Below are 23,292 nucleotides of genomic sequence, written 5' to 3' on the forward strand. Positions count from 1 at the left end.
TTTAACCAAATTTAACCAAAATCTGTTTTCGATAAATTTAACAGGCAAAACCCATTCTATTTATGTTATAATTCCAATAATTTTATGGAAGTTAATTTTTCTGACTAAAGTTAAGTCATTTAATATTCATCCTCTCCAAATAGACTACCGCTACTTATAAATCGTTCTTAATAGGCTACAATTTTCCAAACAGCACTTTGTGTTTTTTTTTATTTCTAAGAATGTTCTGAGGTGGGTGACACAATGCTAATATCAATGCAGTAATTAACTCTATGGAACATATGAGTGGCAAGCGGAAAAGGAGAGGCGGAGGTTTGGTATGGACGGAGAGAGAACGCGCGCGAGAGAGAGAGAGAGAGAGAGAGATGGAGAGAGGCAGGGAGGGAGAGCGCACGAACAGTGTTGCCGTTACTGTCAGCTGTGGAACGGTTCAGTCATCAATGGACAGGGTACACACGTAGCATAGCCTCTTTCAATGTACCTTTATTTCTGCTATGAAACGGAGGGAAGTATAATCAAATCCGGTTACCTAGTTTCGCTTTCATCGTTTATATTGCAGATTGAAATGGAGACAACGTTGTGTTAGCGCGCGCTATTGATTAGACTCCAATAGGCTTTATTCCTTGCGGAATATTTGTTTGATCTCAACCATATATTAACAATGATGGAGTATTGGAGGCAGTGCGCATTATGGCTGATCAACTGCAAGGTGCTACCACCCAACCATCGGGTAACATGGGAGTCCGCCCAGGTATTCGACCTGGCTCAGACACTCCGAGATGGAGTGCTCCTGTGTCAGCTTCTCAACAACCTCCGACCCCAGTCCATCAACCTCAAAGAGATTAATCTCAGACCGCAGATGTCACAGGTAAAATAAGAAACGTGTTTACAATAATTTCATATCAAAAACATTAAACGCTTCAAATACTCTGCTAAACCACAATGCCTATATTTTCACCCATCGAATGGAGTAATCAAAAACATAAAAGACTGCACAGAGGGAAGGAAAACCTGTTGGCAGTTTGAATCACATTAGTTTAACTTAGTTCGCTGTGAACTTGGGAATTGTTTCATATCCTCGAAAGTGTTCTTTTTTTTTGTCAACGAGGGAAGTTTCTATTATTTTGATCTCTTAAAGCAAAGCTGTACCGTTATCTGAACCGAGTCAGACCTCGCTTGCCCACTATGGCAACCAGGCCTCAGAGCATTTCACATTATTCTGTACAAAAATCTGACACTCCATTTAGGTTTCGATGGTATGGATTAATTTTGGAGGCTCATCATCCATTTCGTAGGATATGTTACAAATTACAATTCCTATATGTTAAGATTTTGCTAAACGTACAGTATGTTATAGATTTGTAATGTACAATGTTATGAATTTGCAAAAGTATGATATGTTAGGAATTCCAATTTGCTGTGGCTAACATTAGCTAGGGTTAGGGGAAGAGTTAGCTAACAAGCTAAGTAGTTGCAAAGTAGCTAAAATGTAGTAAGTAGTTGAAAAGTTGCTTATGGAATAAAATGCTAAAGTTGATGATATTCAAACCTTTGGGTTGCTAGAGTTTCGCATTATACACCCACCTATACACCTCGACCAATCATCCTCCTTTAGTTTTTGCCTTAATTAACCTTATGTCTTATATAACCATACATATAGTCTATGAGACCAGGCTGTCTATAGGATATGAGATTCACACATTCAGCTGGAGGTAGAGAGGTTGCTTTGAGTATATGGCTTTATATACATCAACAAAACAGTTTCAATCAATTCTTATGTTTCCCCCTCCCCCATATTTAGATTTAGATGTATTTATATATTTAAAAAATCAAATGAATAGCCCCACAAAGGCAGTAAAATTACATGGGCCAACTATCACATTTCTCTGTGACAGTACATGACAGGTTTTGTCTATTAGAAATAAGTGGTAGCTGGTCTTTTCTGTGCTTTCCTCGTTTTCCCTTCCCTGTAACAGAGTTGTTTTTTGATTTGTGCTCTTGCATCTCAACACTTTCAGCCTTTCCTATTGATTTATTGTCCCATATTGAGTCAATAGCCAGTACAAAGTACAGGTATATGACAATATATATTATGTTCCTAGCACACAGAAAGGCTTACAGACAAACATACATACAGATAGACAGATAGGTAGACAGACAGACATACATACAGATAGACAGATATGTAGACAGACAGACATGCATACAGGTAGACAGATAGGTAGACAGACAGACATACATACAGATAGACAGATAGGTAGACAGACAGACATACAGACATACATACAGATAGACAGATATGTAGACAGACAAACATACATACAGATAGACAGATAGGTAGACAGACAGACATACAGGTAGCGTGACTGCCAGGTACAGGTACAGCTCCCCTGTCTTCTGCGTTATTAAAAACAGAGGCTCCTGCCTCCTGCCACGTGTTCCTCTGCTCTCCTGGTTGTCAAAGACCATCTGCTCCTGTCCTGTCCCACGCCAAGCCTGTCCTGTCACAGCCTGGGTCACACCGAGCATGTCACAGCCTGGCCTGGCTCTGGGCTGGGCAGATTATAATTCTCCTTCACATCACAGCTAAATCTGTGTCTCAATGACAACTCTCAGGGGAGAGAGGGGACGGTTACTCCATGTGACGAGTCTAGACCAACCTTTAGAGCACCTGACTGCCACACACACACACTCCCACAGTCACACACACGCACACGCGCACGCATGCACGCACGCACACACACACTCAGTCATCACGCACACTCAGTCATCGCACACTTGAATGCCAATGAGTAAGCTGCTTCACAAACCAACTATCAGTGTATAGCTGACAGACAGATTGCGTGACAGAGTGAGTGCACTCTAAAACAATTCTACAATCCTCATGTCAATATGAATTACTTCTACAATAGATTCGTAATCAAGTTTGTTTTTAAAATGGTCAAAGTCAACTGGACCATTACATTTGCTATTGTTATTGACATTTTGTATTGCTTTTAGTGCCTCAAACAAATTACCATGTTTGCATGGTGCTTCAAGAGAGGAAACTAGGTTGTGTGTTGGTAAGAAGAGAGGTTGAGCTGTGTATTACTCTCAGGGTTAGACAAGGCCAACGGCTACAATTATTGATCGAGAGAAGATCATTATTTGCCAGCACCCGGTCTAAGTCATGACATAATGGCACACTATATAGCAGGCACATTGGATGTGTCCTATGCTTACCCATTGTAACACTATGTTATTTTTAGACATGGCTTGATGCCATCTTGGATTAGTCATTATGATTCAATGAGGATGATACATACAAAAGTGTAAGCACCTACATCACGTACATCACTGAAGCAAATACGATTCATATTTACAATTCTGCTCAGCCTACTTTCTCTTGATTGTAGACCAAGCAGATATAATATTTATGTCCTTAGGCGTAACACACTACTAGTGTGCTACACCCATTCACACAGCATGCTAAGGAGACCAATTTCCTTTGGTTGTACATCACTATCCAACAACAGAAACTGGAGGGGAAATTTCAAAAAGCCCCTCCACAACTTTCTATCTGCGTCCGAAATTGAACCTTACTCCCTATATGGTGTATGACTTTTCACCAGGGCCCATTCAGAATTAGTACACTAAATATGGAATAGGGTGCTATTTGGGAAGCACCCACTGCCCCCAGCCCTCAGTGCTCCATGGAGGTGTCATTTACATAACGGAGGGTTGGTTGAGATGCATGAATACCACAGTGAATAATTAATGAATACACAGTGGCAGTAGCTATTTTATCATTGGTCCATTTACAAACACATGGGACGCTAGGCCTCCCCTCACCCAGTGGGACCCTGGGGACCGCGGAGAGACCCAGACAAAGGCTTAGAGGGCCCAGAGCACAAAGGACCTGTCTGGTGCACAGAGCCATATCAAAGACCCCTCTCTGAACACAGGGGCCTGGACCCTCAAAGCAGCGGGCCTCGTGGCTCTATTAGACGCGTAATTAAAGCATAAGTCATCAGCTCCTCTGGAGACTTAGTTGTCCAGCAGTGATGGCAGCAGCGGGGTTGGCAAGAGGGAAGTAGTGGAGTGTGTAGTGTGTGTCTCTCTGATGTGAAGTGTGCTAACAGCGTGTCTCTCTGATGTGAAGTGTGCTAACAGTGTGTGTCTCTTTGATGTGAAGTGTGCTAACAGTGTGTGTCTCTTTGATGTGAAGTGTGCTAACAGTGCGTGTCTCTCTGATGTGAAGTGTGCTAACAGCGTGTCTCTCTGATGTGAAGTGTGCTAACAGTGTGTCTCTCTGATGTGAAGTGTGCTAACAGTATGTGTCTCTCTGATGTGAAGTGTGCTAACAGTGCGTGTCTCTCTGATGTGAAGTGTGCTAACAGCGTGTCTCTCTGATGTGAAGTGTGCTAACAGCATGTGTCTCTGATGTGAAGTGTGCTAACAGCGTGTCTCTCTGATGTGAAGTGTGCTAACAGCGTGTGTCTCTGATGTGAAGTGTGCTAACAGCGTGTCTCTCTGATGTGAAGTGTGCTAACAGTGTGTGTCTCTGATGTGAAGTGTGCTAACAGCGTGTCTCTCTGATGTGAAGTGTGCTAACAGCGTGTGTCTCTGATGTGAAGTGTGCTAACAGCGTGTGTGTCTGATGTGAAGTGTGCTAACAGCGTGTCTCTCTGATGTGAAGTGTGCTAACAGCGTGTGTCTCTGATGTGAAGTGTGCTAACAGCGTGTGTCTCTGATGTGAAGTGTGCTAACAGCGTGTCTCTCTGATGTGAAGTGTGCTAACAGCGTGTCTCTCTGATGTGAAGTGTGCTAACAGCGTGTGTCTCTGATGTGAAGTGTGCTAACAGTGTGTGACTCTGATGTGAAGTGTGCTAACAGCGTGTGTCTCTCTGATGTTAAGTGTGCTAACAGCGTGTGACTCTGATGTGAAGTGTGCTAACAGCGTATGACTCTGATGTGAAGTGTGCTAACAGCGTGTCTCTCTGATGTGAAGTGTGCTAACAGCGTGTCTCTCTGATATGAAGTGTGCTATCAGCGTGTCTCTCTGATGTGAAGTGTGCTAACAGCGTGTCTCTCTGATGTGAAGTGTGCTAACAGCGTGTGACTTTTGAGCTGCTGTGTTCAGTCAAAACCAACATCCAGTTGTTGTTGTTTTCTCAGGTTAAGACAAGTTATGTAGTAACAGTTATGCAGTACAAATACACCTAGAAATCGACTCAAACATTTCTTGTGACAGGATTTTCCTTGAACCTGGAAACATTTTGACTGGGCCCTGTCTTTCAAGAGATACGAATAATGAAAGCTAGATATACATGAAATGGATATGAGGGGTATTGGCCTTCGTACGTTCTCCATAAAATCCACAAGGTCACAAGTTCTAAGGAAAGAAGAAGTGTAAATCTGACATCCACAGAATAGCTTGGATGCTGTTGTAGTATTTTCTCATGGGAGTGTGTCTACTTGTGAGAGGAACGTGCAACAGGTGCAGCAGGAGTGAGTTAAAAGTGTCTTACTTAATTTTTTTTTTAGGTATGTGTTTATCTCTGTGTGTGTGGATGTTACAACACGGCAGTATGAAAGTGTCAACTGAGAGGAAGTGTAGATGGGCAAATGGCTGCTGAGACTGTTATGCTCTAGAGTCTAGACCAAAAGGTTTTGTAAGCTGTGGTTTGGTTTCAGTATTAGCTGCACAACGTGGCTTATACGTGAATGCACACAATGCATCGGCAGCAGCAGTAGTACACATAGGCCTCTTTCTAAAAGACTGTCTCTGAGCTTTGGCACACTAAGGAAGTGAGGAGACGGAATAGAGGAAGGAAGTGAAACTTGACATGCCTGGGCCAAACCCATTCTGTCTAAAAAAACACACAGAAGCAACCTGACTTAGTACATGACAAAGCTTCAGAGTTCCCATTTAAGTAAGAACATTACTTCAAGAGGTAGAGAGAAGAGAGGGGGGCGGGAGAGAAAGAGGGAGAGCGGAAATGGAAAGAGTAAAGAGAATTGTCAGTGTTGGGACACTTTGATGATGTCATCATTACTGATTTTGTTCCGAATCACTCAGAATTCTCCTAATCGTACAAGTTCTGCATTCACCTGTATTTCCCTTGCTGGAATAGATTGAGATGTTTTGGGAAATTGTATTCTATGATAGTGGTGGAAAAAGTACTCAATTGTCAAAATACCATAATAGAGTCCTATAGGGCGGTGCACAATTGGCCCAGCATGGTCCAGGTTAGGGGAGGGTTTGGCCTGGGGGGGCTTTACTTGGCTCATCGCGCTCTAGCGACTCGTTGTGGCGGGCCGGGCGTCTGCAGGCTGACCCCGGTCGTCAGTTGAACGGTGTTTCCTCCGACACATCGGTGCGGCTGGCTTCCGGGTTAAGCGGGCAGGTCTAAAGAAGAGTAGTTAGGCGGGTCATGTTACGGAGGACACATGGCTCGACCCTCACCTCTTCCGAGCCCTTTGGGGAGTTGCAGCGATGAGACACGATCGTAATTGGATTGCAAGTGGATATAACGAAATTGGGGAGAAAAAAAATACACAATGTACTTTTTACCAAAAAAATACAAAATTGATTAAAAACATTCTATAACAATAGTAGAGTAAAAGTCAAAGTCACCCATTAAAATACTACATGAATACAAGTTTAAAAGTATATTGTTTTAAATGTAGTTAAGTACAGTGGTGGAAAAAGTACTCATTCTTGAGTCAACGTAAAAAGTACAAGTAAACACTCAATCAAATTCCTTGTATTAAGCAAACCAGGGGGCACACTTTTCTTGTTTATTTAATTTACAGACAGCGAGGGGCTCATTCCAACACTCAGACATAATTTACAAGTGCAGTATTTGTGTCAAGGGAGTCTGCCAGATCAGAGGCATTATGGATGACAGTGCGTTATATTGATAGGTGTGTGATTTGGACCATATTGCTGAGGTGGCATATGGTTGAGAAATTAACATTCAATTCTCTTCCAAAAGCTCTGGTGGACATTCATGCAGTCAGCATACCACTTGCGCACTCCCTCAATACTGGAGACATCAGGTGGCATTGTGTTGTGTGACAAAACTGCACATTTTAGAGTGGCCTTTTATTGTCCCCAGCACAAGGTGCACATGTGTTTAATCAGCTTCTTGATATGCCACACCTGTCAGGTATATGGATTATCTTGGCAAAGGAGAAATGCTCACTAATAAGGTTGTTAACAAATTTATTCACAACATTTGAGAGAAATAAGCTTTTTTTTTGCGTATGGAAAATTTGAGGGATCTTTTATTTCAGCGCATGAAACATGGGACCAGCATGGTATATGGCCAATATACCACGGGTAAGGGCTACTCATGCACAACGCATCACGGAGTGACTGGACACAACCCTTAGCCATGGCATATTGGCCGTATATCACATTCTCCCCAAGGTGCCTTATTGCTTATAAACAGTTGCCAATGTAATTAGAGCAGTAAAAATATGTGTTTTGTCATACTCGTGGTAAACGGTCTGATATACCACATCTGTGAGCCTATCAGCATTCAGGGCTTAAACCACCCAGTTTATAATATAGAATATGTACCTCTGCAGAGCGCCAGTCAAATAAATGGTAATGCTATATGAGGAATTATGTCATTACATTTTATGATTTTCAAAAAGGAAGAGAGTCTGATCTCCAATCAATGTTTATTGCATTTTTTTGACCTACCAGACTGCTTCATTTCATCAGTATTGTTGTAAGTGCTTTCTGAGAGCTTTTTCGTCAATACTGACATAGTTACATTGAAAACAATGGCCATTGATGATAGCGTTTAACTCTATTTAAATCCATGTCTAATACGAATCTGATGGGAACAACACAAAATGAAACACATGAACGTCAATGTCCCCATTTGTTATATGTTAACACGGCTTTTTATTTCTTTGTCCTTGTCATGGTCTTATTAGATATCAGACTCGTTATTCATGAAGTGTCTCAGAGTGCTGATCCAGGATCAGCTCTCCCCTGTCCATGCAATCTTCTTCAATATGTCCTAAAAGGCTAAACTGATCCTAGATCAATACTCCCACTCTGAGATGATGCACTCGAGGGAGAGATGTTTCTGTAGCCTGCAGCACCACTGCAACCTTTACTGTTCATCCAATCTCCAGTGGAGCATTGAAAACCTCGAGCCAAATTAAATGGACATTATTTTCTACCCGGCTAAAAATAGATAGAGCAGTCAGTCAGTCAGGCCGTCAGTAATGATAATGCTTAAAGCAAAGAGCACTGGGCCTTGCAGTGTGTAGCCTAGTGTTTCCGTGGTGTACTGTATTAACAATATGTATTTCATATCATGTTTCTCCACTAAGTGTGAATGAGGATGTCTAATGCTTCTCATGCTGTGTAATAGTGGGTATTGGTGATACTTGGACATCTCTGCTGCGCTCTATTTAAATAATGTATGTCTATTTTCATTGTCTTTTTTCCGAAAGTATTCAGACCCCTTGACTTTTTCCACATTTTGTTACATTACAGCCTTATTCTAAAATGAAAAAATCAAATAAATTGAATAAATCCATACACAATACCCCATAATGACAAAGCAAAAACAGGTTTTTAGATTTTATGGGGCAAATTTATGAGAAGATTTACATAAACATTTACATAAATATTTAGACCCTTTACTCAGTACTTTGATGAAGCACCTTTGGCAGGGATTACAGCCTTGAGTCTTCTTCTTCTTGGGTATGACACTACAAGCTTGGCACACCTGTATTTCGAGACTTTCTCCCATTTTTCTCTGCTGCTCCTCTCAAGCTCTGTCAGGTTGAATGGGGAGCAATGCGGCACATCTACTTTCAAGGCTTTTCAGAGATGTTAGATCGGGTTCAAGTCCGGGCTCTGTCTGGGCTACTCAAGGACATTCAGAGACTTGTCTCGAAGCCACTCCTGCGTTATCTTGGTTGTGTGCTTAGGGTCGTTGTCCTGTTGGAATGTGAACCTTCGACCCAGTCTGAGGTCCTGAGCTCTCTGGAGCAGGTTTTCATCAGGGATCTCTCTGTACTTTACTCCGTTCATCTTTCCCTCAATCCTGACTTGTCTCCCAGTCCCTGTCACTGAAAAACATCCCCACAGCATGATGCTGCCACCACCATGCTTCTCTGTAGGGACGGTGCCAGGTTTCCTCCAGATGTGACGCTTTGCATTCAGGCCAAAGAGTTGAATCTTGGTTTCATCAGACCAGAGAATCTTGTTTCTCATGGTCTGAGAGTCCTTTAGGTGTCTTTTGGCAAACTCCAAGCGGGCTGTCATGTCCTTTTACGGAGGAGTGGCTTCTGCCTGGCCACTCTACCTTAAAGGCCTGATTGGTGGAGTGCTGCAGAGATGGTTGTCCTTCTGGAAGGAACTCCCATCTCCACAGAGGAACTCTGGAGCTCTGTCAGAGTGACCATCAGGTTCTTGGTCACCGCCCTCCTTCTCCCCCAATTGCTCAGTTTGGCCGGGAAGCCAGCTCTAGGAAGAATCTTGGTGGTTCCAAACTTCTTCCATTTAAGAATGATGGAGGCCACTGTGTTCTTGGGGACCTTCAATGCTGCAGAATATTTGTTTTACCTTCCCCAGATCTGTGCCTCGAGACAATCCTGTCTCAGAGCTCTATGGACAATTCCTTTGACTTCATGTCTTGTTTTTTGCTCTGACATGCACTGTCAACTGCGGGACCTTATGTGTGTGCCATTCCAAATCATGTCCAATTTATTACATTTACCACAGGTGGACTCCAATCAAGTTGTAGAAACAGGATGCACCTGAGCTCAATTTCGAGTCTCATAGCAAAGTGTCTGAATACTTATGTAAATAAGGTATGTCTGATTTTTATTTTTAATACATTTGCAAAATGTTCTAAAAACCTGCATTCCCTTTGTCATTCTGGGGTATTGTGTGTAGATTGATGAGGAAGACATCAAATTTAATCAATTTTAGAATAAGGCTGTAACATAACAAAATGTTGAAAAAGTCAAGGCGTCTGATTACTTTCCAAATGCACTGTATATACCTGTGGTGGAGAAGAGTGTTAATAATTACATACAGAAGCACACTATGGTACGCTCGCACAGACACACATGAACACAGGATCAGACACCAGTTGACCTGTCTTACACACCCTCTGCAGCTGGAAACCAAATATATTATATTTTACTGGATAAGGAGGAGGAGGAGGGGAGGGGGAGTGAGGGGACAAAGAGGAGGATGAGATGTGAGGAGTAGGAGGGGGAGGAGGAGGGGCGGACAGACAGTATTCATGCTCCAGTGAGAAGACAAGGGTCGTACGCCTTGCCTCTTTCGAGAGAACAGAGAGGCTGGAGAGGGAGAGCCTTGGATCAGGTCATTACAGCTGATGAGCAGTAAAGGTTTGTGTCCCCTAACACACACTACTGTGCTGTGAAGCTCTACATACCCTGGCCTGGCCAACACACTACTGTCCTGTGAAGATTTACATACCATGGCCAACACACTACTGTGCTGTGAAGCTCTACATACCCTGGCCTGGCCAACACACTACTGTCCTGTGAAGATTTACATACCATGGCCTGGCCAACACACTACTGTCGTGTGAAGATTTACATACCCTGGCCTGGCCAACACACTACTGTCCTGTGAAGATTTACATACCATGGCCAACACACTACTGTGCTGTGAAGCTCTACATACCCTGGCCTGGCCAACACACTACTGTCCTGTGAAGATTTACATACCATGGCCAACACACTACTGTGCTGTGAAGCTCTACATACCCTGGCCTGGCCAACACACTACTGTCCTGTGAAGATTTACATACCATGGCCTGGCCAACACACTACTGTCCTGTGAAGATTTACATACCCTGGCCTGGCCAACACACTACTGTCCTGTGAAGATTTACATACCATGGCCAACACACTACTGTGCTGTGAAGCTCTACATACCCTGGCCTGGCCAACACACTACTGTCCTGTGAAGATTTACACACCCTGGCCAACACACTACTTTGTTGTGAAGATTTCCATGAAGGACATTTACCCATGAATCTCTCTGGCCTCCACCACATCCCAGCCAAACTATCACAACCCTCCGTCTCTCATGACCCCATCACAGAATCTCTGCATCACTTGACCCGCTCCGTAAACAGACAGAGCACCAAATAACATAAACCGTACTGCTATCCATCAAGGTGTACACATACATAACCTCTAGCTTCAGGTGGATGTGGATTGGGAAACATTTCATGGAAAATGCCGAAAGATATAGAAACGTTGTTACTCTTTATGGGCGACTTCCCACCCTTTTGAAATACCTCGGGCTGTACATGAAAGCACATAAGAGGCGTTGGAGACGACAAATGTTATTAGTCTGTGGTTGCGTCCCAAATCCCACCCTATTCCCTATATAGTGCACTACTTCTGTGTACTGGTAAAAAAAAAGAGGGAAAAAAAGTAGTGCACTATAAAGGGAATAGGGTACCATTTGGAACGTAGCCTACTGTATGTCCCTGGGTTTGGATCAGCTACTGTGGACCGTAGCTAGCAGGCCGGCCAGCTGAGGCCAATCAGTCATCTCTCATTAATAATGTAATGAAACAGGGCTGTCATGAAGAGCTGTGCCTGTCAGTGCTGCATTAAATAAGTCTGTACTGTTAAATAGAAGAGTCAGGGTGAAAGTTATGATCTCTCCCAACCCCTCCTCTCTGTCTCTCACTCTGGATTTCTCAATCTCTCTCTTTCTGTAACCTTAGGGATGAGTAATGAAAGTGAATACAACATATGTGTTTTGTTGTCACATACACCAGATAGGTGCAGTGTAATATTCTGTTAAGTAGTACGGCACCCCTGGAGAAAATGAGGGTTAAGTTCTTAGCTCAATGACACATCAACAGATTGACCATCAATCAATCAAATTGATTTATAAAGCCCTTTTAACGTCAGCCGATGTCACAAAGTGCTATACAGAAACCCAGCCTAAAATCCCAAACAGCAAGCAATGCAGATGTAGTAGCACGGTGGCTAGGAAAAACTCCCTAGAAAGGCAGGAACCTAGGAAGAAACCTTGAGAGGAACCAGGCTATGAGGGTTGGTCATTCCTCTTCTGGCTGTGCCGGGTGGAGATTATAACAGAACATGGTCAAGATGTTCAAATGTTCATAGATGACCAGCAGGGTCAAATAATAATTATGACAGTGGTTTTAGAGAGTGCAACAGGTCAGCACCTCAGGAGTAAATGTCAGTTGGCTTTTCATAGCAGATCATTCAGAGTTAGAGACAGCAGGTGCGGTAGAGAGAGATAAAACAGCAGGTCTGGGACAGGTAGCACGTCCAGGGGAACAGGTCAGGATTCCATAGCTGCAGGCAGAACAGTTGAAACTGGATTAGCAGCACGACCAGGTGGTCTGGGGACAGCAAGGAGTCATCAGGCCAGGTAGTCCTGAGCCATGGTCCTAGGGCTCAGGTCCTCCTAGACAAAGAGAGAGAATTAGAGAGAGCATACTTAAATTCACACAGGACACCGGATAAGACAGGATAAATACTCCAGATATAACAGACTGACCCTAGCCCCTCGACACATAAACTATTGCTGCATAAATACTGGAGGCTGACACAGGAGGGGTTGGGAGACACTGTGGACCCGTCCGACTATACCCCCGTACAGGGCCAACCAGGCAGGATATAACCTCACCTACTTTGTCAAAGCACAGCCCCCACACCACTAGAGGGAGTGGATAGCATACCTTTCGGTTACTGGCCCAACGCTGTTAACTGCTAGGCTACCTGCTGCCCGTATAAATGAATTGCTGGCGTATGTCTCAGTTAGTTTTTTGATTCGAGTGCAGACTGCACTGATGAGTATTATCCTTCAGACCGGGTGTGAGAAAAATACATCATTCTGTGGCAGTTACTGGAGTCTAGTGTGTAGTATGGAGTCTACTCTCCACTGCCTAGGAGGTTTATGGACAGAGTACAATCTGAGGGGGTGTATCTCTGGATTGTGCATCCTGCTGTTTTAGCTGTCTGTCTTCTGGCTGGGTTTGACCCTTAGCTGGACCTGGTTGTAAAAGGCGGACAGATGTTCCTCTGCAGTCAGCACATAGTCATTCGCCTACACTCCAACTCAGGTTTCCTGATGACACAGCTGAGAACAGGTCCCAGCTCTCACATGTGTGTGACATATACAGTACCTCAGGTCTGGTCTGCATCCCAAATGACACCCTATTCCCTATGTAATGCCCATATGGCTCTGGTCTAAAGTAGTGCACTACATAGGGAATAGGGTGTGCCATTTTGGATGGAACCCTGGTGATCTGTTTCCATGTCATAGGCCCATACATTAAGCTATACATTACCGTGGTCCGTGGCCCCCTGTTTTCCTCCTATAGGGTTTCATATGACACCATTTCTTCTCACCTGACACAATCTCAAGAGACGGTCATAAGATACAGTAGGTATGAGTCATAGAGAAAGCATGCAGGGGTTATGTCATTCTGATGCAATACCCTGTTGAATACGATGGTATTCATTGCTACAGGGCTATAGTTAAACCCTTGTTCTATCTGTCTTGTCTATGTGAGATGCTCCAAGCAGTAGCACACTAGCCTGGAATCCAAACTCATATGCTCCACTTGACCATTGTATCAGTTTGGATTCCAGGCTAGTAGCACACAGAGGCTGCATCTAAATGGTACCCTATTCCCTACATGGTGCACTGCTTTTGACCAGGGCCGAAATGTCTCTGGTCAATAGTGCGCTATACAGGGAATCAGTTGCCATTTCAGATGCAGCCTGGCATTCTCGCTCCCTGTTGGCTGGGCTGGGTTGTCTGTGGGCATATCAGATTGAGTGAAAGGACAAACAGAAAGAGGGCTCTCAGGTCTCTAATCTCATTCACTGTACATCAGTACGTCCTCTGCTTCCTCTGTGACAGAGTCGGCCATCTAACCGGCTGTTAATTGACACTCATTAACCAAAAGAGATGAGATGAGTCTAACTCAGTTTGGCTTTTCATGTGGGAGATTTTAGACCAAATAGAGTAGGATTTGATTAGGTAGTATTTGGTAGGCTAGGCTACATACAATACACACTGGGGTTTTAAAAGACCCCCACACTGTGGTTGCCATGGAGCTTTGGAGCGTATTGAAGGGAATACATAAGCAGAACGAAATAAGATCCTTATTATGGAGCTAAAGCGCTCTGAACAGATTCAACACAGCAATACCACATGACTTGAAAAGCAGAATGTGGGATTGGATGGTGGTAGAGACCATTTTCTCTTTGTCTTATTTCTGCAGATGGTTTTGGCATGGTGCTTCAGATATGAAATGCTACACCTTCATTATACAGTGTTGTGGTGAATTCTCCCTACACTTACCCTTGCATCCTTCCTGGTCCCCTTCCCTACTCTACAGGTTAACACACACACACACACACACACACACACACACACACACACACACACACACACACACACACACACACACACACACACACACACACACACACACACACACACACACACACACACACACACACACACTCTCTCTCTCTCTGACACAGGCCCATGTTTCCATGCTCAGTCAAGGCTCACTGATTCGGGAGATGTCTGCCGGGATGCAACAATAAGCCGCGGTGTGAAATCGTCATTCCATATCAGGAGGATGGTTTTGAGAGGTACCCACACCAGTCAGGCCTCTCTCTGTACAAGAGCCTTAGGGGGCTGAGTGTTCCTAATGCAGAAAACAGCTCAGTGTGAAAGGATCCCGAGCCTCCCTGGTGCTTGCTCACCACCCCCGTCCCTCTCTGCACCCAGCATGCTTCACCCCAGTGCTACAGAAAGGGTTTCAGCCTACTGAGTCTAGTGCTGTGGGTTTCAGATGCCTTTCTGTGAGGCTGCTGTTTCCTTCAGATACTAAAGCTCTTCGGGTTGCTCAGAAGCCCCCGGGCGGCCGTCTCCAAGATGTGCTCCTCAGATAAAACGGCATGCATACAAGTGTAAACATTCAACATTATTTACTAGCTGCCTGCGTGCCCTTCACTCTGACTGTCTTATCTGGGGTTTTCTGCCCCAAGGCCTTTCTTGGGAAGTCATCTGTAATGCCTGATGCGATTTGAGTGGAGCAGAATTTAATATTTGATGTTTGTGCCCATCATCATCTTCACAGACGGCTCTGATCTCGTGCCACAGTTCAGGAGGATAGCTAAATATTGGATAGAGAAATATGAATAGAGAATCTGTTATAATGAATAGAGAAAGATGACTTTGCCTCTCTCAGTTGTTTGACTTGTGTATTCTGTTTTTTAACAATGCATTGCTTACTAGTATTGTAACACTGTTCTAGTAACCCAGACTCGTTGGCTGCATCTACTGCCGTAACTAGCAGAGTTACAGCATCACACAGACAACAGCTGTGCTGTTGTAGAAATGAGAGAGAGAGAACAACTGATAAAAAAAACACTTCCTGTGAAAGCCTGCCTATGAGTCAAGACCAAACGAAAAAGAAGTAAGCAAACAACCCCATCTCTGAAGGGTTTCAGTCCAGCCCTGAAATAAGGCTTGTAAAGCCTGGTTACTGGTTTGTGAGGACTGATGTCATTCTAACAGACTGTTGTGATAAAGTATTGTATTGGAGGATGTTGCCATCAGCATATAACATAACAGGACACCATTTAAGATTGTAATCTTAATACAGTAGCTGAAGGCTCTATTATGTACATTCGTTGTTGGGGATATCCTGTGTTGAGTGACTTAAGTCCATAATTTGGTGATTATGGTTTAAATATGCACATTTCATGTCAATGACCCTGTCAATGACCCTGCAATTCATAAATGTCAATTATCCTGCAATTCTCAAAACCTGCAGAGAAGCAGCATATTGCAACCTACAGAAATGAGCAAGTACACAATGCATTGGTACAGATGAGAGAGCATTGCAGTTCAGATCTAGTAGGGATTTTTTTAAACCTTTATTTAACTAGGCAAGTCAGTTAAGAACAAATTCTTATTTTCAATGACAGCCTAGGAACAGTGGGTTAACTGCCTTGTTCAGGACCAGAACAACAGATTTTTACCTTATCAGCTCAGGCGTTCGATCTTGCAACCTTTCGGTTACAAGTCCGAAGCTCTAACCACTAGACTACCTGTAGTCTACTTTAGTAATGTGCCAACAGCATCCTCCTATAAAACAGTCTATAACAACATCCTCTCTTTCATCCAGAGTTTATCACAGAGTAGCTAACCCACTTTGTGTCAACCATGTTTTATGTCAGCCAATTATCTTAACGGGCCTCCTCGTTTGTCTCTGTCCCAGACACAGCACTCTGATCAAAAGGTTAAGATTACACTGAGTGTGAGGTTCACCTCTCCCATCTTCTCAACTGTAAGATGGCAGTAGCATCCATCGCGTCAGCATTTTAGCTTCACTAAATCAATTTTTATTCAGCCAACGTTATGTGGCAGGGTTTGAGGCTACTGACTCTGCCGATGTGCGGTTCTGTCGGAGACTGATCTGGATTGGAAGAGGCCAGTCTATTGATCTACATTAGGTTAATTACTTCACATTTGGGATGTGCACTAGGCAGAAAGGTTTGGCAAGTCAGTAAACGATCTTCTTCTTCTTATTCTTAAATGTGCAACCAGCGGGGGAAAAAAATCTTTACTCCACACACAGAGACGCATACAAAGCTCTCTCTCACCCTCCATTTGGCAAATCTGACCATAACTCTATCCTCCTGAGTCCTGCTTACAAGCAAAAACTAAAGCAGGAAGGACCAGTGACTCGCTCAATAAGGAAGTGATCAGATGAAGCAGATGCTAAGCCACAGGACTGTTTTGCTAGCACACACTGGAATATGTTCCGGGATTCTTCCGATGGCATTGAGGAGTAAACTACATCAGTCACTGGCTTCATCAATAAGTTAATTGATGACGTCGTCCCCACAGTGACCGTACATACCTACCCCAACCAGAAGCCATGGATTACAGGCAACGTCCTCACTGAGCTAAAGGGTAGAGCTTCCTCTTTCAAGGAGCGGGACTCTAACCCAGACGCTTATAAGAAATCCAGCTATCACTGCATCGCAGTGCTAGCTGTGCCATCAGAGACTCTGGGTTTGCGCCCAGGCTCTGTCGCAGCCGGCCGCGACCGGGAGGTCCATGGGGCGATGCACAATTGGCCTAGCGTCGTCCGGGTTACGGAGGGTTTGGCCTGTAGGGATATCCTTGTCTCATTGCGCACCAGCGACTCCTGTGGCGGGGCCGGGCGCAGTGCACGCTAACCAGGTCGCCAGGTGCACGGTGTTTCCTCCGAGACATTGGTGCGGCTGGCTTCCGGGTTGGATGCGCGCTGTGTTAAGAAGCATTGTGCCTTGGTTGGGTTGTGTTTTGGAGGACGCATGGCTTTCGACCTTCGTCTTTCCCGAGCCCGTATGGGAGTTTTAGCAATGAGACAAGATAGTAACTACTAACAATTGAATGCCACAAAATTGGGGAGAAAAGGGGGTAAAATTCAAAAAACAAAACACAAGAAAGAAATCCCGCTATGCCCTCCGACGATATAAGGGCACGAGGTGAGACCCAGATGCAGACACGGGAGTCAGATGGTTTGAGTCTTTGATATTTATTAAATCTTAAAGGGGTAGGCAAGAGAATGGTTGTGGACAGGCAAAAAGTCGAAACCAGTTCAGACTCCAGGAGGTACAGTGTGGCAGGCAGGCTCGAGGTCAGGGCAGGCAGAATGGTCAGGCAGGTGGGTACAGAGTCCAGAAAACAGGCAAGGGTCAAAACCGGGAGGTCTAGTAAAAGGGAATTTAAAAGGCAGGAGCACGGGAAAAACACGCTGGTTGACTTGGAACATACAAGACGAACTGGCACAGAGAGACAGGAAACACAGGGATAAATACACCAGGGATAACAAGCGACATCTGTAGGGGATGGAGACAATAGAGACAACAAATCTTTTGATTTGATTTGACTCTGTCATTTTCACATATACAACAATGGCCGTATGTTTATTGTCAAAGCCAGGTGGAATGGGAATGTGTTGTGTGGCAGCCATGTTGAAGTGTGAACCAGACATGAGCCTCTTCTGGCCTCCAACTTTTCAATATAAATGTTTAGGTCCTCTTGACAGTTTGTGGCGAACAGGTCTGGACCAGCATTGATAAATGATAATAGTGAGACTGGAGTCTGATTCTGAGAAGACTGTGGTATGATCTGTGGTACTCAGCCTTCAAACACTCTGAATAGACGGTGATTTCTCAAATCGGCTTACATTTCTATCTAGACTTAAATAAATACGCATTTAATATGAGATCGAGCTATGCAGTGAAGCAAGTCTGTCATCAGAATAAAGTGACTAATTTTACTTTGTGTGACTGTATGGTCAATCATCTTATATTATCATCCAACTAATAATCAAAATATCCCCCTTTACTCTGTTTCCAGTTCCTGTGCTTGAAGAACATCAGGACATTTCTCTCCGCCTGCTATGAGATATTTGGCATGAAGAAGAGTGAACTCTTTGAGGCCTTCGACTTGTTTGATGTGCGGGACTTTGGAAAGGTAAGCAACAGGATTCATGCACTGAGTACGTTTACATGCAGACTAATAATTCGATATCAAACTGATTATGGCAGTAGGCCGAGAACGGAAATAGTCATGTAAACACCTTACTGTGCTTTTGTTAATTGGCGTGAGGTCAAGTTTTGAATGATTAGGACATGTAAACAGCTTAATCAGAGTTCTAGCAGTGTATTTGATCTGCTCATGTGCTAGCCCATGTGCTAGCTCTTATTACGAATGAAGTGAGTTCGGAAAAACTGAAGGTATGTATCTTAGAAAGAGTTTTCACCTTCAAACTTTATATGTCCCAACTTAGAATCAAAAAGGTTTCCCAAAAATAAAATGGTCCGTTTATTTTGATTGGTGATTTCTTGCATTTATAAAAAATTATTTCAGATGTGTCCATGTGAACAGCATTATTAGGGAACCCGTTCTTGCAAAGCATGTAAATGTTCTAAACAAACTATTATATTAATCTGACTAGCCACAATAATCGTATTGCTATACAACCGTCCTCACTCTTTCATTGGGGATACTCTACTCTCTCTTCACATATTTTGCTTTGATTGTTCCATCTCTCAAGCTGGAAGGATCCTGTTATACTGTTGTCAGCTTGAGAACACCTTGAGAAGAATAGTGCACATGACAAAAGAGTCATGTAAGGAGATGAGTGTACTCTGTAGCTGGGCTGTTTTAGGAGGATAATGTACAGTGGGGCAAAAAAGTATTTAGTCAGTGACCAATTGTGCAAGTTCTCCCACTTAAAAAGATGAGAGAGGCCTGTAATTTTCATCATAGGTACACTTCAACTATGACAGACAAAATGAGGATTTACATGTTTTATTTTTTATTAATTTATTTGCAAATGATGGTGGAAAATAGGTATTTGGTCAATAACAAAAGCCACTCCAGGACCTTGAAATGCTTCTTACAAAGCCACTCCTTCATTGCCCGGGCGGTGTGTTTGGGATCATTGTCATGCTGAAAGACCCAGCCACGTTTCATCTTCAATGCCCTTGCTGATGGAAGGAGGTTTTCACTCAAAATCTCATGATACATGGCCCCATTCATTCTTTCCTTTACACGGATCAGTCGTCCTGGTCCCTTTGCAGAAAAACAGCCCCAAAGCATGATGTTTCCACCCCCATGCTTCACAGTAGGTATGGTGTTCTTTGGATGCAACTCAGCATTCTTTGTCCTCCAAACACGACGGGTTGAGTTTTTACCAAAAAGTTCTATTTTGGTTTCATCTGACCATATGACATTCTCCCAATCTTCTTCTGGATCATCCAAATGCTCTCTAGCAAACTTCAGACGGGCCTGGACATGTACTGGCTTAAGCAGGGGGACACATTTGGCACTGCAAGATTTGAGTCCCTGGCGGCGTAGCGTGTTACTGATGGTAGGCTTTGTAACGTTGGTCCCAGCTCTCTGCAGGTCATTCACTATGTCCCCCCGTGTGGTTCTGGAATTTTTGCTCACCGTTCTTGTGATCATTTTGACCCCACGGGGTGAGATCTTGCGTGGAGCCCCAGATCGAGGGAGATTATCAGTGGTCTTGTATGTCTTCCATTTCCTAATAATTGCTCCCACAGTTGATTTCTTCAAACCAAGCTGCTTACCTATTGCATATTCAGTCTACCCAGCCTGGTGCAGGTCTACAATTTTGTTTCTGGTGTCCTTTGACAGCTCTTTGGTCTTGGCCATAGTGGAGTTTGGAGTGTGACTGTTTGAGGTTGTGGACAGGTGTCTTTTATACTGATAACAAGTTCAAACAGGTGCCATTAATACAGGTAACGAGTGGAGGACAGAGTAGCATCTTAAAGAAGAAGTTACAGGTCTGTGAGAGCCAAAAATCTTGCTTGTTTGTAGGTGACCAAATACTTATTTTCCACCATAATTTGAAAATAAATTCATAAAAAATCCTACAATGTGATTATCTGGATTTTTTTTCAGGCCTCTCTCATCTTTTTAAGTGGGAGAACTTGCACAATTGGTGGCTGACTGAATACTTTTTTGCCCCACTGTATATCATCACTGATTGTATGAGAGAATACTACCTATCACAGTGGATTACTTGAAGAGAACAGTATCTGCACACTACAGTTGGATGCTCTTCCTCGCTATGGACACACAGTTACCTCACGCTGTATGGTGCGAGCATTTATCATCCTCCGTAGTTACTGACACATAGGACAATGCTTCAGTTTCCACTCATTAAAAAGAAAACAGTTCAGTTGTAATGGGGTTAAAAGACTTGTTTTGTCTTGGTTCATTGTTGTGATATATTGGTCAAAAGACCAATTACTGGGAGAAAAAAATCTGAATTGTGGGGCGCTGTGTTGTCAGTGTGTGAGGGAGGCGGTGGCTCTTAACAGCCATGCCGCTAGTTTCATGAAGTCCCCAGTGTGCTTTAATTAAAAGCAGAGGGAGGTGGAGAGGGGAGGAGAGGGAGGGAGGTGGCTGGCCTCTGAAGTGGGAGGGGCGGGCTAGATAGACAGACAGACAGAGGGACAGGATTTGTGGCGTTTATTTCATCCCGGCAGACATCTCCCGAATCAGTGAGCCTTGACTGAGCTTGGAACCATGGGCCTGTGTGTGTGTGTGTGTGTGTGTGTGTGTGTGTGTGTGTGTGTGTGTGTGTGTGTGTGTGTGTGTGTGTGTGTGTGTGTGTGTGTGTGTGTGTGTGTGTGTGTGAGACCGAGAGAAAGAGAGGGAGAGAGATAGACTGATAGACAGAGTTCTTGATTTTGCCTTAAAACCTCTTGAGTGTAAGGGGCAGTATTTTGATGTTTGGATGAAAAACGTAACCCAAATGAAACTGCCTATTTCTCAGGGCCAGAATCTATAATATGCATATAATTAGATAAGGATAGAAAACACCCTAAAGTTTCCAAAACTGTCAAATTATTGTCTGTGAGTATAACAGAACTGATATTGCAGGCGAAAACCTGAGGAAAATCCAACCCGGAAGTGTTGTTTTTCCTGAAAGCTCTCTGTTCCATAGCCTTCCTTCACTCCATTTAAAGGGATATCAACCAGATTACTTTCCCTAGGGCATCCCCATGGTGTGAACAGTCTTTAGACATAGTTTCAGGCTTTTATTTTGAAAAATGAGCGAGAAAGAACACATTGCGTCATTGTATGGCTGGGTGCCAGTAGCGTTTTGTATGCGCCAACAGAGTGGACATTTCTCTATCTCTCTTATTGAAGAAGCTACAGTCCCGGTTGAAATAATATCGATTATATATTGTAAAAACAACCTGAGGATTGATTATAAAAAACATTTGACATGTTTCTACTAACATTACGGATACTATTTGGAATTTTCATCTGTGATGTCGTGACCGCTCGAGCGAGTGGATTTCTGAACATAACGCACCAACCAAATGGAAGTATTTTGGATATAAAAATAATCTTTATGGAACAAAAGGAACATTTATTGTGTAACTGGGAGTCTCGTGAGTGCAAACATCTGAAGATCATCAAAGGTAAGCAATTCATTTTATTGCTTTACTGACTTTCATGACCAATCTACTTGGCTGCTAGCTGTTTGTAATATTTTGTCTACTGAGCGAGATGTCCTTACATAAACGCTTGGTATGCTTTCGCCGAAAAGCTTTATTGAAATCTGACATGCCAGGTGGATTAACAACAACCTAAGCTGTGTTTTGCTATAAATATTTTTAGTAATTTAATTTGAATTTGGCGCTCTGCAATTCAGCGGATGTTGACGAAAATGATCCCGCTTACGGGATGGGTGCATCAAGAGTTAATGACCTATAAGGCAGCTCAGTTTGGAGTGCCTCTATGATCAATAGGAATGCTTAGCCTGAATGCCCAGATGGTTCCTGGGTAGAAATTCTACTAACCTTTGACCTATAGCTCCACCTGGGCTCAGAACTCGCCAGAACTCCTCACAGCTCATCAGAACTCCTACGGCATCCAGGAAGTTAACTATGTGGATGCTTCGTGGAACTCTAAACTAACGAACTAATACATTTACAAACTGACAAGCTAACAGACTAACGAACGAACTAACAAACCAACTAACTAATTCATTAACTAGCTATGTATGTGGAGCAACTAAATGGACTTCAGAAATCCGCTATGTTAATACACAGATTATTTTCGATATAGGATTAGTAAAATATCCCAGAAATTGTGCAGAATCCACACAGATTTGTACTTTTACTTTACAGAGCAGAATATGATGTGATGGTTGTTAAATTGTTTAAATGATTTCGCCTGGTATCCTGCTTGCTTGGTTGAGTTAAGTCATTTATAATTAAAACACATTCAGACTGCTGCCAGTCAAGAAGACACTCTTCCTTCCTTCACACGCCAAGACACAAATCCCCAGAATATTCCATACACAAATCAACAGATCCTTGTTGAATGTGTACAGTATATGCAAATGTAGCTCTTCTTAATCCTTCTTTGCCATAGAAAATATAACTGGAAAAATGACAGTAGCTGACTAAGGATTGATTCATTTCGCCATCATGTGTCCGGTGGCATTCCTATTGCTCTATCAATAAGGACATGAAGGGTTGACTGATTTATTTAATAGTCTATTGATATCCCATTCTATACATCCTCTCTCTCTCTCTCTGTCTCTCTCTCTCTTTCTCTCTCTCTCTCTCTCTCATCTTTTCATGCCTTTTGTTTATGTGTGTGTGTAAGAGAGAGATAGAGAGAGAGAGAGATAAAGAGACAGACAGACACTGTACGTGTTA

General features: G+C 43.3%; 1 protein-coding gene across 1 annotated transcript in view; it reads left to right on the forward strand.

The window, feature by feature from the left end:
* Positions 1–370: 370 nt before the first annotated feature.
* Positions 371–23,292, forward strand: part of LOC139420358 (guanine nucleotide exchange factor VAV3) — a 118,921-nt gene continuing 95,999 nt past the window's right edge. The window contains exons 1-2 of the mRNA XM_071170371.1: positions 371–868; positions 18,437–18,553. Coding sequence (XP_071026472.1) covers positions 662–868; positions 18,437–18,553 — 324 coding nt within the window. The 5' untranslated portion in view covers positions 371–661. The remainder of the gene's footprint in view (positions 869–18,436; positions 18,554–23,292) is intronic.

The sequence above is a fragment of the Oncorhynchus clarkii genome, chromosome 11 (assembly GCF_045791955.1).
Source record: "Oncorhynchus clarkii lewisi isolate Uvic-CL-2024 chromosome 11, UVic_Ocla_1.0, whole genome shotgun sequence".
In the NCBI taxonomy this organism is placed as follows: domain Eukaryota; kingdom Metazoa; phylum Chordata; class Actinopteri; order Salmoniformes; family Salmonidae; genus Oncorhynchus; species Oncorhynchus clarkii.